This window comes from Lagenorhynchus albirostris, chromosome 2 (assembly GCF_949774975.1).
Source record: "Lagenorhynchus albirostris chromosome 2, mLagAlb1.1, whole genome shotgun sequence".
Taxonomy (NCBI): Eukaryota; Metazoa; Chordata; class Mammalia; order Artiodactyla; family Delphinidae; genus Lagenorhynchus; species Lagenorhynchus albirostris.
In genome coordinates this window covers 119,215,999-119,229,147 of record NC_083096.1, presented here as the reverse complement: position 1 = coordinate 119,229,147, position 13,149 = coordinate 119,215,999, and the positions used below count along the sequence as shown (strand labels likewise).

The 13,149-nt window shown below is 37.1% G+C and overlaps 1 protein-coding gene across 1 annotated transcript in view; it reads right to left on the bottom strand.

The window, feature by feature from the left end:
- Window positions 1-833: 833 nt before the first annotated feature.
- Window positions 834-13,149, bottom strand: part of PIGK (phosphatidylinositol glycan anchor biosynthesis class K) — a 136,345-nt gene continuing 124,029 nt past the window's right edge. Inside the window, exon 11 of the mRNA XM_060139724.1 lies at window positions 834-2,519. Within this exon, the coding sequence (XP_059995707.1) occupies window positions 2,403-2,519 (117 nt within the window). The 3' untranslated portion in view covers window positions 834-2,402. The remainder of the gene's footprint in view (window positions 2,520-13,149) is intronic.

Here is a 13,149-nt window from a genome sequence, read left to right as displayed (position 1 = left end):
TCAGTTGTTCAGCTCTTTGTGGCTCAAGGAAAATATATTTAGGATGTGCTTTTATGTTATCATTTAAAGTCTGGGCCATTTAATTACACTTACGATATTACCCAGTTAACATATGCAGAGGATTTACTTATTACTGAAGGCAGAATATACTTTATGTAAAAAGATTATGGTTATGAGCTAAACCTTTAACATATTTCAAGCTTTTTGCTTTAACTATATTCTGAAAATTCAATAATGAAACAGAAAGAAATAATTGCCCTATGAAATTTGTCTGGAATAAAATTAATACTGTATATTATACCCAGTATTACTTTTCCCAGTTTGGTTTTAACTAAGAAAGGCACCTTCTACAATCTCTGAAGAGGAATCCTTTTACTTTCCAGTAGTCTTTACCATCAGGGTATGTTTCATTATACTCAAACTAAATGACTTTGGCTCAAGAACAATCATATTTCCTTTACTACTCTAAGTAGCTCCCGGCCACCAGAGTGTCCATGACCTTATGTAAGTGTTTACATGGTCAACCTTTTTTTGTCTCTTAGCACTACTACAATCCAGCTATTCGAATTTAAGTTTGTTTGTCCCCCTTTCTATGTACAAAAAGATGCTTCTCCATATAATCAGATAAAAATTGTCCTTCTTCTTTTATCTAGTGCAGCAATAAAAAGATCAATTAAAATGAAGATTCAGAGCTGGCAAAAAGCCTCAATGTCATTTGTTCTAATCTGAGAGATAACACAGTTAATCCTTTGCCTGTGAAAAGCATGACCATTTTGCATATAATTAAAGGGTAATATTTTAAGTGCTAAAAGGAAAACAGAGTCTAAGGACTATTAATTTTAAGAGGTTTTATTGTAGAGGAAGCGTTGTCTTCTGAATGTTTCCTACAATTTACAAAACATATCTTCATAGTGAATAAAGATTAGCACGAAGTTCCTGGATAAAACAGATAAAATACAAAAAAGTATCCCATGGGACATGAATACTCAACTTTCACTTTTTTTTACCGCTTATATGTGAAAAAGCAATATCTGGGGCTGATAGCAAAGCACAATCTCAATACCATTTACAGTTACGAGATAGACATGAAGATGGCTGGCAAGATGAAAAAAATCAGTGATGGGGATATAAGCTCTTGCATCTTGTCAGAGACCAGAAAAGAGCTTACTGCCTCATGTGATACATCAGTCAGACACGAAGACAGGGCCACAAGCATGAATTTTTCCTACAGTCCATCCGTTTTACGGGATTGTCCCAGAAAAAGTGTAGATCCAGCCAGTGGGCAAGGTTTACCTTAAACAGAATGAAACAACATCTCTTTCAGCGTGGGAACAGAAGAGGAGGTGATCAATTCTAGAGGAGCACAGAATGCTTAGAAATGAAAAATGATTAGGTTTGTTTCTCTTGAGCAATCAGTATGTGAAATTCCCCAAGATCTTAAATTTTCCAGATAAACTCACAGTAAATAAGGTCCTGGAGACTGTCAGTACCACAGATTAAGAAACTGATTATTCATCTCTACTTATCATTTTAGCTGCAGAATTCCAAGAATAGCTGACAAAATATTAACACATTAAAGAATGAACCAAAAGAAAATTTGGGGAACAAAGTAAGTGGTCTAATTATAGAAGAATGTTAAATAAATTACTGTACATTCATGAAATGGGTAGTGTGCAGCCATTCACGTGTTCTTGAAGAATATCCAAGGAGAGGGAAGGGGCTGACAACATACTGCAAGATGACAAGTAAGGTTATAAAATGGTATGTTCTATATGCTGTCTATTTTAGAAAAAAGTATGAAAAAGACTGGGAGAACATATACAAAAATACTAACGAAAGTTTCCCTTGCTAGTGAGAATTTAATGTCTTCACATTTTTTTCTTTTCCAAATGAAAAGGGGATAAAACAAGGGGAAATTCTTATTTTCAAAAAGAGTCAGTGAGTGTATTCTGATCTCTTTGTCCCAATATTCTAATAATACAAAATGAAAAACAAATATATTTAGTGTCATTTAGCACTTGCATTAACAATTATTTCTGAGTTATAAAACCAATAGTTCTTTCAAATTTAGCTTCCTTATACTTTCTGCCAAATCACACAAGAGCAATGTATTTTTAAAAATATATTGACATGCCGCATAGCACAGGGATATCAGCTTGGTGCTTTGTGATCGCCTGGAGGGGTGGGATAGGGAGAGTGGGAGGGAGACGCAAGAGGGAAGATATATGGGAACATAAGTATATGTATAACTGATTCACTTTGTTATAAAGCAGAAACTAACACACCATTGTAAAGCAATTATACTCCAATAAAGATGTTAAAAAATATATATATATATATAGACATGAACTTTTATCCAAGGTTGTAGTCTTCCACGTAGTGTTCTTCATACATCATCGCATCTAGAAAATGAACTTCATATGCTTGATTCCATAAGTTTTGAAGAAAACCATGATAATGAGTGCCCACAATCCCAGAATAAAACCTCCAGGAGGATGCCAATCTTTCAGCTTTGGTTTCTGCAAAACAAGGATGACATTATAAATTTAACAACAGGTAAATAAGTCAACAAATAAATAAATAAATAAAGATAAAATAAATACTGATGGAAAATAGGAAATTCACAGGTTGTACTTTCAGGGGGAGTAATTTAGACAAATTAAATGTACTGTCAGCCTTCCCTATCTGCAGGTTCCACACACAGATTCAACCAAATATGGAATAAAAATATTGGGAAAAAAAATTCCAGAAAGTTCCAAAAAGCAATTTTAAATTTGACACACACCAGAAACTATTTACACAGGATTTATATTATATTTACAACTATTTACATAGCGCTTACATTGTATTAGGTATTATAAGTAATCTAGAGATGATTTAAAGTGTCTAGGGAGGACGTCTTAGGTTACATGCGAACACTACACCATTTTATATAAGGGACTTGAGCATCCACGGACTTTGGTATCTGCAGGGGTCCTAGAACCAGTCCTGGAGGACTGTATTTGGAAAGCAACAATGGTAAAGACTTGAAACAGGGTAAATATCTCAAAGTGGTTCTTACAAAGATCAGTTTCAAATGACATTTTGTTCCCTCAGAGGGGCCTTCCTTGACTACCCTATCCAACATGTCTTTTCACCCAAGTTATTCAGTAGCCTAACAGTCCTTTTTCACTTTGAATTTATATAGTCATTAGTTTGTTTTACTTGTCTCTCCTATTAGAGGATGACTGTCTATGAGGGTCATCTTGTTATAGTCCTAGCACCTACCTGCCACAGTGCCTGGCACATAGGAGACACTACATTATACAGAGTAAGTTGGTGGAACAACAATGCTACCTGATTCCATTTATTCAGATATTCAACAAATATTTGGGGGGCCAGTGAGTTTGGTCGTATTACTCCCTTGAGGTAGAATGCTCCTTATTCTATTCTTCCTATTCAAAGCTCACTAACTCAAATGCCAACTCCTCCAGATTTTCCTGGATGATAAATTCTTTTCTTTGAATCTGTAGCCCCTTCTACTTTTACTCCTACCTACTATTATAGTTACCTTTATCATTTATCTCCCTGAAAACTTCCAGGGACAAGGTCTGGCTGAGTGCATTTTACATGCCCTTCTCCGTTCCTTACCCTTCAACATCCAGCCAAGTGTCTTGTGTGTTTCTTTGGCCAGCAAAGAAAGGCAGACCAGTCTTCCCCATTTAGTTGTCATTTCAACAGCTACATTATGACCCTGAAACTGAAGGTCTGTGACTACGATCTCTTTATGAGTTCTACTTCCTGAATTACTAGCCAAGATTGTAAGGACAGTTATAAGAATCCTATTTTAGAATAGACAAAAGTGAAAAGAAACTGTAATCTGAAATTTGCTTTAGTCACCATGTAAACTAGATCCCAGAAAGGCCCATAAATCTCTTAGAGGTTTCCACATCTTATACTTTGGTTTTTCCCCTACATAAGCAGGACACCTAATGCTCTTCACTCAATCCTCAAATCATCACATGGAAAGGAAGGAAGGAGGGAGGGAGGCTGTTATCATTTCTTGTCAGGATTACTGAAATAGTTTCCTAACTAGTTTCTCTTCCTCCAAGGTTCCCTCTTTTCCATCTGTCAACCATAGCGCTGCTAGACACATCTTTCCAAAATACAAATATATATCTGTATAATATATACTTGCCATACATAATGTATGCATTTAGGTAATGTTTGCCTTGAGCATATATTACTTTTGTTATTTAAGAAATTAAATAAATAATTTACAAACCAAGGCATGTTGTGGTGTGGTTCAAAGAGCATGGGATTTAGCATCATCTGCCTTGGATTCAAAGTTTAGTTTTAATGCTTAAAGCCTGCCAAGCCACTACGCCACTCTGAATTTCTGAATCTGTAAAATTAGGGCATAGTAACACATACCGCCTAGGAATGAATAAATGCGTAGTTACTGCAATGATGTAGTTTTGAAAACGTATCCTATAATTACACGTTCCTATCTAGGAAAGTAATAATATGAAACTCAAAGTACTTTTTAGATGACTTTCATCTGTGTTTGCCAGTTATGAGGAAGAATGTTTGAAAAAAAATATGATTTTTAAAATTCTAATTTGTATAACTTTCATCAATTCAAAATTAACTTATCAAACTAACAGAAGAGAAATCCACCTTAATATTTTCATCTGGATCAATAATGCTAGAGTTTTAGGAGTTTTTAATCAAATGCTTAATATGAACTGAACAGACAATGTTGTTTACAGTGGTTACATTCCACTCTCACTGCCATGTCTACTCTCACTCTCCACCACTCATTCCAGAAAACTCCCCAAACACCCCAAGGATTAAGCCCAATGTTTCCTCATGTTACTTTCTACTCAAGTCTACAATGGCTTCTGATCATGTGTGATGACGATGATGACAAAAGTACCTTCCCTCTAGTATCTTACAAGATGATAAGCTCAGTGGTTCTCAAACCATTTCAGATGGTTTATAAGCTCTTGGAACGTTGTGCAACATTGTGAAAAATCTTAATTCCAGTGGAAAATCTATAATAATTAATATAAAACATAGTTATATTAAAGATAGGTAATGTAAGTATCATAAGCATGTGACATGAAAAAACAAGTGAGTGAACTAAACATGATTAACTATTGCTCAGTTTTTGTCCTGTTTTTTTCTACTCGTCAAACATTGGTAGTTCATACCATTACGTCTTAAACTTAGCAGTCAGAAATAGTTGCCAGAGATAAGACAACTATAGCTCCTTTAGAAGTAATTATCATTTCCTCAAAGATAAGCTATTTCGATCTGTTATTCCAAAAATGTTTCAGAGAATTCTGGAGGCACTGCTTCCTGATCCTTCAGCCAAACATGTCCCACATTTAGACCACTGATGCCCAGGAGAGGACAAGAGAGAAAAGCAAAGTGCTAGAGCTGTGGTTTGCCAACAGCAAACTTTGAAGGCAATAATGGAGGACTAGGAAATATATGTTATTACTCCAAAATTATTATGGAGTGATGTATTTATTCATATTACAACACTGTACAAGCTAACAAAAGTAGCAAATCTCACCCTTTAAAAAACTATTATTTGTGGTTGCTATATTTTTTATTGGATATTCATTACATATATTTGATTAACAAAAAATGGAAAATGAATTATTAATTAAATACAGTTTGGACTCTTAGCTTAGCATGGCATCCACGTAGAGACCTGCCAGTGCAGCTGCTGCCATCTTCTCAGGAAAGGCACAGAAAGAGACAAGAGTTCACTCTACCAAAATTAATTTAACCTCTGATAAGAACCCTCAATTTCACTATCTGTAAGTCCAGAAACCAGGTCTAGAAACAAATTAATGGTGGCCCAGTTTTCTGAATAGTACACAGGGTACAAAGGATTGCTTTGCTCTGTGAAACACAGTAATTCTGTCAGCTGAGAAAGGGACTTTAGCTCTCTCCCTTTTTCTGCCTGCTGTTTAAGAGAAGCAGTGTTGCCGTAGTAGAGGATGGCTTTATGAGGCAGCCAGAGTAGTGCAACTCATTCCCAACTGACCAGTGGCACACTTCTTTCTACATCCATTTAAGTACAATTCCTAGTAAAGAGCATGTGAGAAGGTAGGGTTTACTGCATCTAAGAATGGTTTACTGCATCTGAGAAGGTTCAATATCCAAATGAAAATCTCTGCAAAGAAGGGAAAATACAGGAAAAATTCTTTTAATAACATATGTTAAGAAATACGGTTTTTCCACATACCTCACCTTTTTAAACTGTCCAAAAACCAGGCATACATAGCATGGTGGCAGATGATCCTAGTTTAGTTTAGCAAAACCACATTTGATGACTGGTTGCCAGTCACTGGGGAATGTCTAACAACTATTCTTCAGATGAGGATCTGAAAAGGCATTCAAATCTAAGTAGACAGTGAGAAACGTCCACATGCTCTGTTGGCAAATACTAACAGAACTCTAACAAAAAGGGAAAAAAACATGGTGATGTCCATGAGTAAAAATACTCCCACACATGAAGAAGAAATATCCTGAAGCCAGAGAGAACATATCTCTGAATAGATTTAATAAAGAACCAAAAGATAATTTTAGAAAAATTTTATTTGACATGGACTTGAATAAAAATGCACAAGAAGCCAAAACCAAATGAATAGTATAAAGAGAAAAATAATACAAGGTACAAGGACAATAGGTTGAGATAAAAAGGGCACTGACACAATTTGTAACAGCAAAATTAAAATCTATATTGACAACAAAGATAGTGTCCGAAGCACATCTCTGAGTCCTTCATTCACCAAACTGTGGTAGACTGATGGCAAAAAAAATGGTCCCAATTCCCCATACTTCCCTGTGTCCATACCCTTTGGAATATGTTGCTTTATGGCAGCTCTCATCAAGAGGTAGACTCTATGTCCTTCCTCTGTGAATCAGCTGGCCTTGTGACTTCTTTTGGCCAACAGAACGGAACAAAAGCAACAGTGTCCTAATTCCAACGCTAGCTTCAAGAGGCTTTCTTTGTCTGCTTCTGCTCTCTCTTAGACCTCTGCTACTACCATGACAAAAAACCTAGGCAAGGATTCTGGAGGTACAGACACCATATGGAGAAGAACTCAAGTCTTCCAGTCAGTAACTAGCCAACTTCCAGAAGCAGAATCGCCTAACCAACCCAAGGTTGACCACAGACTCATGAGGGAGCCCAGCTAAGAATAGAATTGCCCAGCTAAACTCAGCTTAAACTGCCAACCTTCAGAATTATGAGCCAAATAAATGGTTGATGCTCTAAGCTACTAAGTTTTGTAGTGGTTTGTTATCCATCAAAAGCTATGGAATATATCCACTGAGGTGACAAACAATATAGAAGGAAAAACCCTGATCCTTTATTATCATAAGAAAATAAAGTTTCCACCTACATACTTGTAGCTTCAGGTTTCTGCAACAATGGTATATATAAAAACAGTATGAAGGGCAGCTAAGCAACTCCTTGTTGACCATGAACTTTGTTGAAGTGAGGGAGGTCTGTCAAGATAATCCCCTTGGGTCCTCCTAGAATAAGAAATCCAGCCCCATTCACTCATCTGGGCTAAATTTCACAAAGTAATGACTACAACAAACACCTGAACAGTATGTATAGCCAGACTCTGAAGAAGTCATGCTATAGTGTCTTCTAGAGGTAAATTTTGTGAATGTTCTTTGCTACCCATCCCTCACTTTAAGGGAGCTGCAGTTATGCTCACTTCTAGCTCTCTTGTAGTCTTCTTGGAAAGAGGCTGACTCCACTTGCCACCATGCTAGGAATTGCTCCCGAGGAGATAAAGTGGGGGAATCTAGAGGCTAACTCACCTCGCTTCTCTCTAGCCTTTCCCCTCCAAACTACAATCTCTCTTTTTTTTTTAACCCTGTTTTATTTATTTTTTTATTTATTTTAAATTTATTTTTGGCTGCGTTGGGTCTTCATGGCTGTGCGCACGCTTTCTCTAGTTGCGGCGAGCAGGGGCTACTCTTCCTTGAGGTGTGCAGGCTTCTCATTGCGGTGGCTTCTCTTGTTGTGGAGCATGGGCTCTAGGCGCGAGGGTTCAGTAGCTGTGGAGCGTGGGCTCAGTAGTTGTGGTGCATGGGCTTAGTTGCTCCGCGGCACATGGGATCTTCCCAGTCCAGGGCTCGAACCCGTGTCCCCTGCATTGGCAGGTGGATTCCTAACCACTGCACCACCAGGTAAGTCCCTGAAATCTCTATCTCAAGTTTAGTTCCTTTCCTTTTGAAGTTAGTTAGCAATTAGTATTAATTAGATATTGCCCCCCCACCCAACCCTCTGCTAGAGAAATGAGTATCTCCCAGAATCTTGATGTATCTTACACATGGTAAATGTGCAAAGCAAGTAATCTAATCTAGGATAACTAAAGATGATTTGTTTTTAACTATAATTTTATTTTCAATAGAAAGTTGACCACTGTTTTTTTTTGTGATAAAAATACTCACTATTATTAGTTAATATCACTCTGTAACTTCCAGCCAATCCAGATATAACTTCATGGAAGAAGTAAATTTTCATATTTGCAGATTTTATAATTAGATACAAACAAACTCTACAAATCAACTCGGAATTATTGAGAATAAAGAGTTCAGATTTAAGATAAATATAAAAAAAAATACCCTTCCAATGTGCCAGTAATAATGAATCGGGGGCTTCCCTGGTGGTGCAGTGGTTGAGAGTCCGCCTGCCGATGCAGGGGACACGGGTTCGTGCCCCGGTCCGGGAAGATCCCACATGCCGCAGAGTGGCTGGGCCCGTGAGCCATGGCCGCTGAGCCTGCGTGTCCAGAGCCTGTGCTCCGCAACGGGAGAGGCCACAACAGTAAGAGGCCCCCGTACCGCCAAAAAAAAAGAATCGGAAAACAGAAGAGAAAAAAATTCAATTCACAATAGCAGTAAAAAACATAAAATATCCAGGAATACCCACAGCACAAGATGTATGGTAAAAATCTGCATTATTCTATAGAGGGGTAAACTGTCCCAAATATCAAAAAGGATATGATAAAGCTAATCTATAATGCTGTTCTGATGCAAAATAGAAAAGATCAATGAAACAGAACAGAGAGTAGGCAATCAGCCCAGTATCCACGAATTTGGTATATTATAAAAGAACTATCACAAATCAATGGGCAAGGAAATATTCTTACTGGTGCTCTAGCAATGGATTAACATTAAAAAAAAATCAGTTTTGTTTCTAACCCAACACTATAAATCAAAATACACTTCACATGGTTAAGAATTAGATGTAAAAATATTAGATGTAAAAAAAAAATTTAATTACTTTTGTAAACTGGCACCCAGTTTACATCACAATGGTAGCTACTTTAATGGTACCAGTGGAGAGCAGTTACAAAGGAGCTCATTGTGGAGAGAAGAACACATGAGTCAAAGGGCCTGCAAGCTAAGGGACTGTCAGGTGGGTGGCTACTCAGGAAGGACTTCTTGGATGAGCTGGCCCTTGAACAAGGTGTCATATCTGAGTTGATGGAGAGGAGGAGACAACACCCAAACAGTGGCACATGGAGCAAAGTCACAGTTATGAGAAAAGCCAGGCAGTGGGAAAAGAGTGATGCTCCCGCCTAGCTAGCAGGGGGAAGGTGACAGAAGGAGATCTGCATCTGCTTTGTTCACTGCCAAACCCCCTGGCGCTTAGGGAACCCTGATGAAAGAAACGATGCAGTTTGCGAATAGCAAGCATCAGGGCCAGTAGGTTCACCCTGTGAATGTCCAGTTGCATGCTGGGATTTGAGACAATGCGATGCCTCTGGGAGTTTACCCAGCGACCACCCACAGGTGAATATGGTAAAAGGAGATCAAATGTAGGAGAATCTACACAGTAAAGGGATTTATAAGTCTAAAAGCAATAAATAGAAATAAAAAGAAAAGGTGGAGAGATTTTTAAAAGAACTTTTTGAAAGATCTGTATTTTACAAAGTGTATAAATCAAATTAAAAGGCAAATACATGGGAAAATATGACAGAAAGGGGAATAAATTCAGTACTTGAAGATCTCCCAAAAATCAGTAAAAGACACATGGATATATCAACAAATGTTACAGGGAAATGGAAATTCTCACAAAATAATAATTACAGATGGCTAATAAACACTTGAAAAAATACAATTTTTTGATCATAAAAACAAGTTAAAAGTAATATATTAACTATTTCTTCCTCTTTCGGAAGAGCACAGGCTCCAGACGCAAAGGCTCAGCAGCCATGGCTCACGGGCCCAGCCACTCCATGGCATGTGGGATCCTCCCGGACCAGGGCACGAACCCGTGTCCCCTGCATCGGCAGGTGGACTCTCAACCACTGCGCCACCAGGGAAGCCCTCTTCCTCTTTTTAAAACTAAACCAGTAAATGTTAATAAGAATGGTCAACTTTTCAGTGAAAGTAATCTATTTACATGTTCAGAAGTCTTTGAAATGTTCGTATTTTTTCATTCCTAGAATCTGTTACAGTCCTAGCTAGAATCTATAGTAAGGAATTCAGAAATGCTGACAAAGGTTTTGCACAAAGATTTTCTTATCACTGTTATTTACATAACAAAAACAGGAAACTATATAATGAGAAGTACTGTACATCCACATAATTAGTCATTAAAAATGTTTTCAATTTTAATGATTTGGAAAGATGCTTATACTATAATAAGAAAATAAAAGATGCAAATTGAGTATGAAATATGATCTTTATTTCTATAGCAATATTCAAAGAAAGGAAATATGCTAAAGTCTGAATAGTGTTTCTCTTGGGGAAGGAGGATTAGAGGTAGTTTCAAACTCTTCTCTATACTTATCTATACTTTTGAAGATATTTTCTACAATGGACATGTATTTATTTAATTATTTTTATGGGGTAAGGGGAATATAGAGGAAAAACTTTTATTAAAAGAGTCCACCTAGCAGAATCTTCATATATTCATCTTTTACAAATTAGGAGATGTTCTGCAATGATACCATTTAGTACTTGATATCCTACTTTAAGAAAAAATAATGTGAATAGCATGACAGCAACATAATATAATAAAATGCTTTTTCAGTATGCATTTAATGATATTCCTAGAGAATAACAATACTGCCAGTTTTAAAACAACTATAGGTAATATTTTAGGTATTCTACAATGATTTTACTTAAAATCAAATGAAATATTGGTATAATTACTGCATTTTGTAGTACAGCCGCATTTGAGGTAAGTTCTTATTAAAGTATAGCTTATAACTTCATTTGTGTCCATATTAGAGCTTCTCATAAAATGACTAATTTTATGTAGTTAAGGTACTCTACTGACTGCTATTAAATACACTCTTCTTTTTTTCTTAAACTTTCACAATAATAGCTATAATACAGAGGTGAAAAGTATACATAAACACTGTAATGTGTCATGAGCAAACACTTAAAAGCTTAAGGGCTACCTATTATTGAAATGCCTAATATTTCAAATTAAAAAGACAGGTAGCTTAGCAACACTACACTGCCAATTGTGAACAGTGTTCAGTCTCCCCTTTCATGTTGCTAGGAGAACATTACCATAGAACTTCAAAATAATTAACAGAGAATAGATCTAAGTATTAAAATTATGTAAAAAGAAAAAACTGAGGATTTTAAAAATTGTACATGTTTATTGGGAAGCAAATGGAAATTTTACAAGGTTTCAATGAGATTCTTTCCTTAAAATATAATGAGCATATCAGATCAGTTAAATTATTTAAGGAAAGAACAAAAAAACCCAATCTACTGAGGTGACAATTACTTTAGAAAATAATTTATTTGTTTTCAACTGTTTAATCAGTTGTAATTTATTAGTATTTCCAGTCTATCCACATCCTCTCTATAAAATAAATCTTGTAGTCTTCAAAGTATACTAATAGTATAAATCAAACTGTGGTCAGCAGAATTCTAAGATAGCCCCCAAGATTCCCTCTCCCTGGCATACATATCCTGTATAATTCCTTCCCTTTGAGCGTGGACAGGACTTGTGAATATGATGGGGTATCACTCCTTTGACTAGGTTACATTATATAGCAAAGACAAAGGGATTATGCAGATGTTATTAAGGTCCCTAAATCAGTGACTTTCAGTTAATCAAAAAGGAGATTATCCTGGGGCAAGGGGCTGACCCAATCAGGTGAGCCCTTTAAAAGAGGGTCTAGGTATCAGAGACATAAGTCAAGAGAGGCAGATAGGGACTTCCTTGGTGACGCAGTGATTAAGAATCCACCTGCCAACGCAGGGGACACGGGTTCAGGCCTGGTCTGGGAAGATCCCACGTACCGTGGAGCAACTAAGCCTGTGCGCCACAACTGCTGAGCCTGCACTCTGGAGCCCGCGAGCCACAACTACTAAGCACACGTGGCACAACTACTGAAGCCTGGGCGCCTACTGCCGGTGGTCCGCAACAAGAGAAGCCACCGCAATGAGAAGCCTGCGCACCGCAATGAAGAGCAGCCCCCACTCGCCGCAACTAGAGACAGCCCACATGAAGCAACGAAGACCCAACACAGCCAAAAATAAATAAATTTTAAAAAAAGAGAGAGACAGATATATTAGAAGTAGCTGAGATACTCTCCTGTTGGTCTTTAAGAATCACACAGCCATGCTGTAGAATGGACCACAGACAGGGAATGGCAGGCAATCTCTAGGAGCTGAGGACCTGCCTCACAGTCAGTTCTATGACATGAAAAGCTGAATTCTGACAATGATCAGTACACTTGGAAGAAAATTCTGAGCCTCAGATGAGACTGCAGTCCTGGTTAACACCTTGATTAGACCCTAAGCACAGGATTAAGCTAAGCTGTGCCTGGACTCCTGAGACATGGAAACTGTGAGATAATAAATGCTTTTAAATTTCTAAATTTGTTTGTTACACATCTATAGAAAACTAATTTACAAACAAATCTTGAAATGAAACTATTTATTACATCTGATAACTGTTCCTTGAGTGGAAAACCTTATAACAATATTAACTTTACATGTTAAAAAAAAATAAAAGAGAATGAAATATTCTAGACTAATTCCTCCTACTCTTTCATACCTATTTATTCTCTAAGACCTTGATCAAATATCACCTCCAGGTGAAGCCTGTTCTCATACTTCGGTAAGAATTACTTTCTTCTTCTCAGGGCA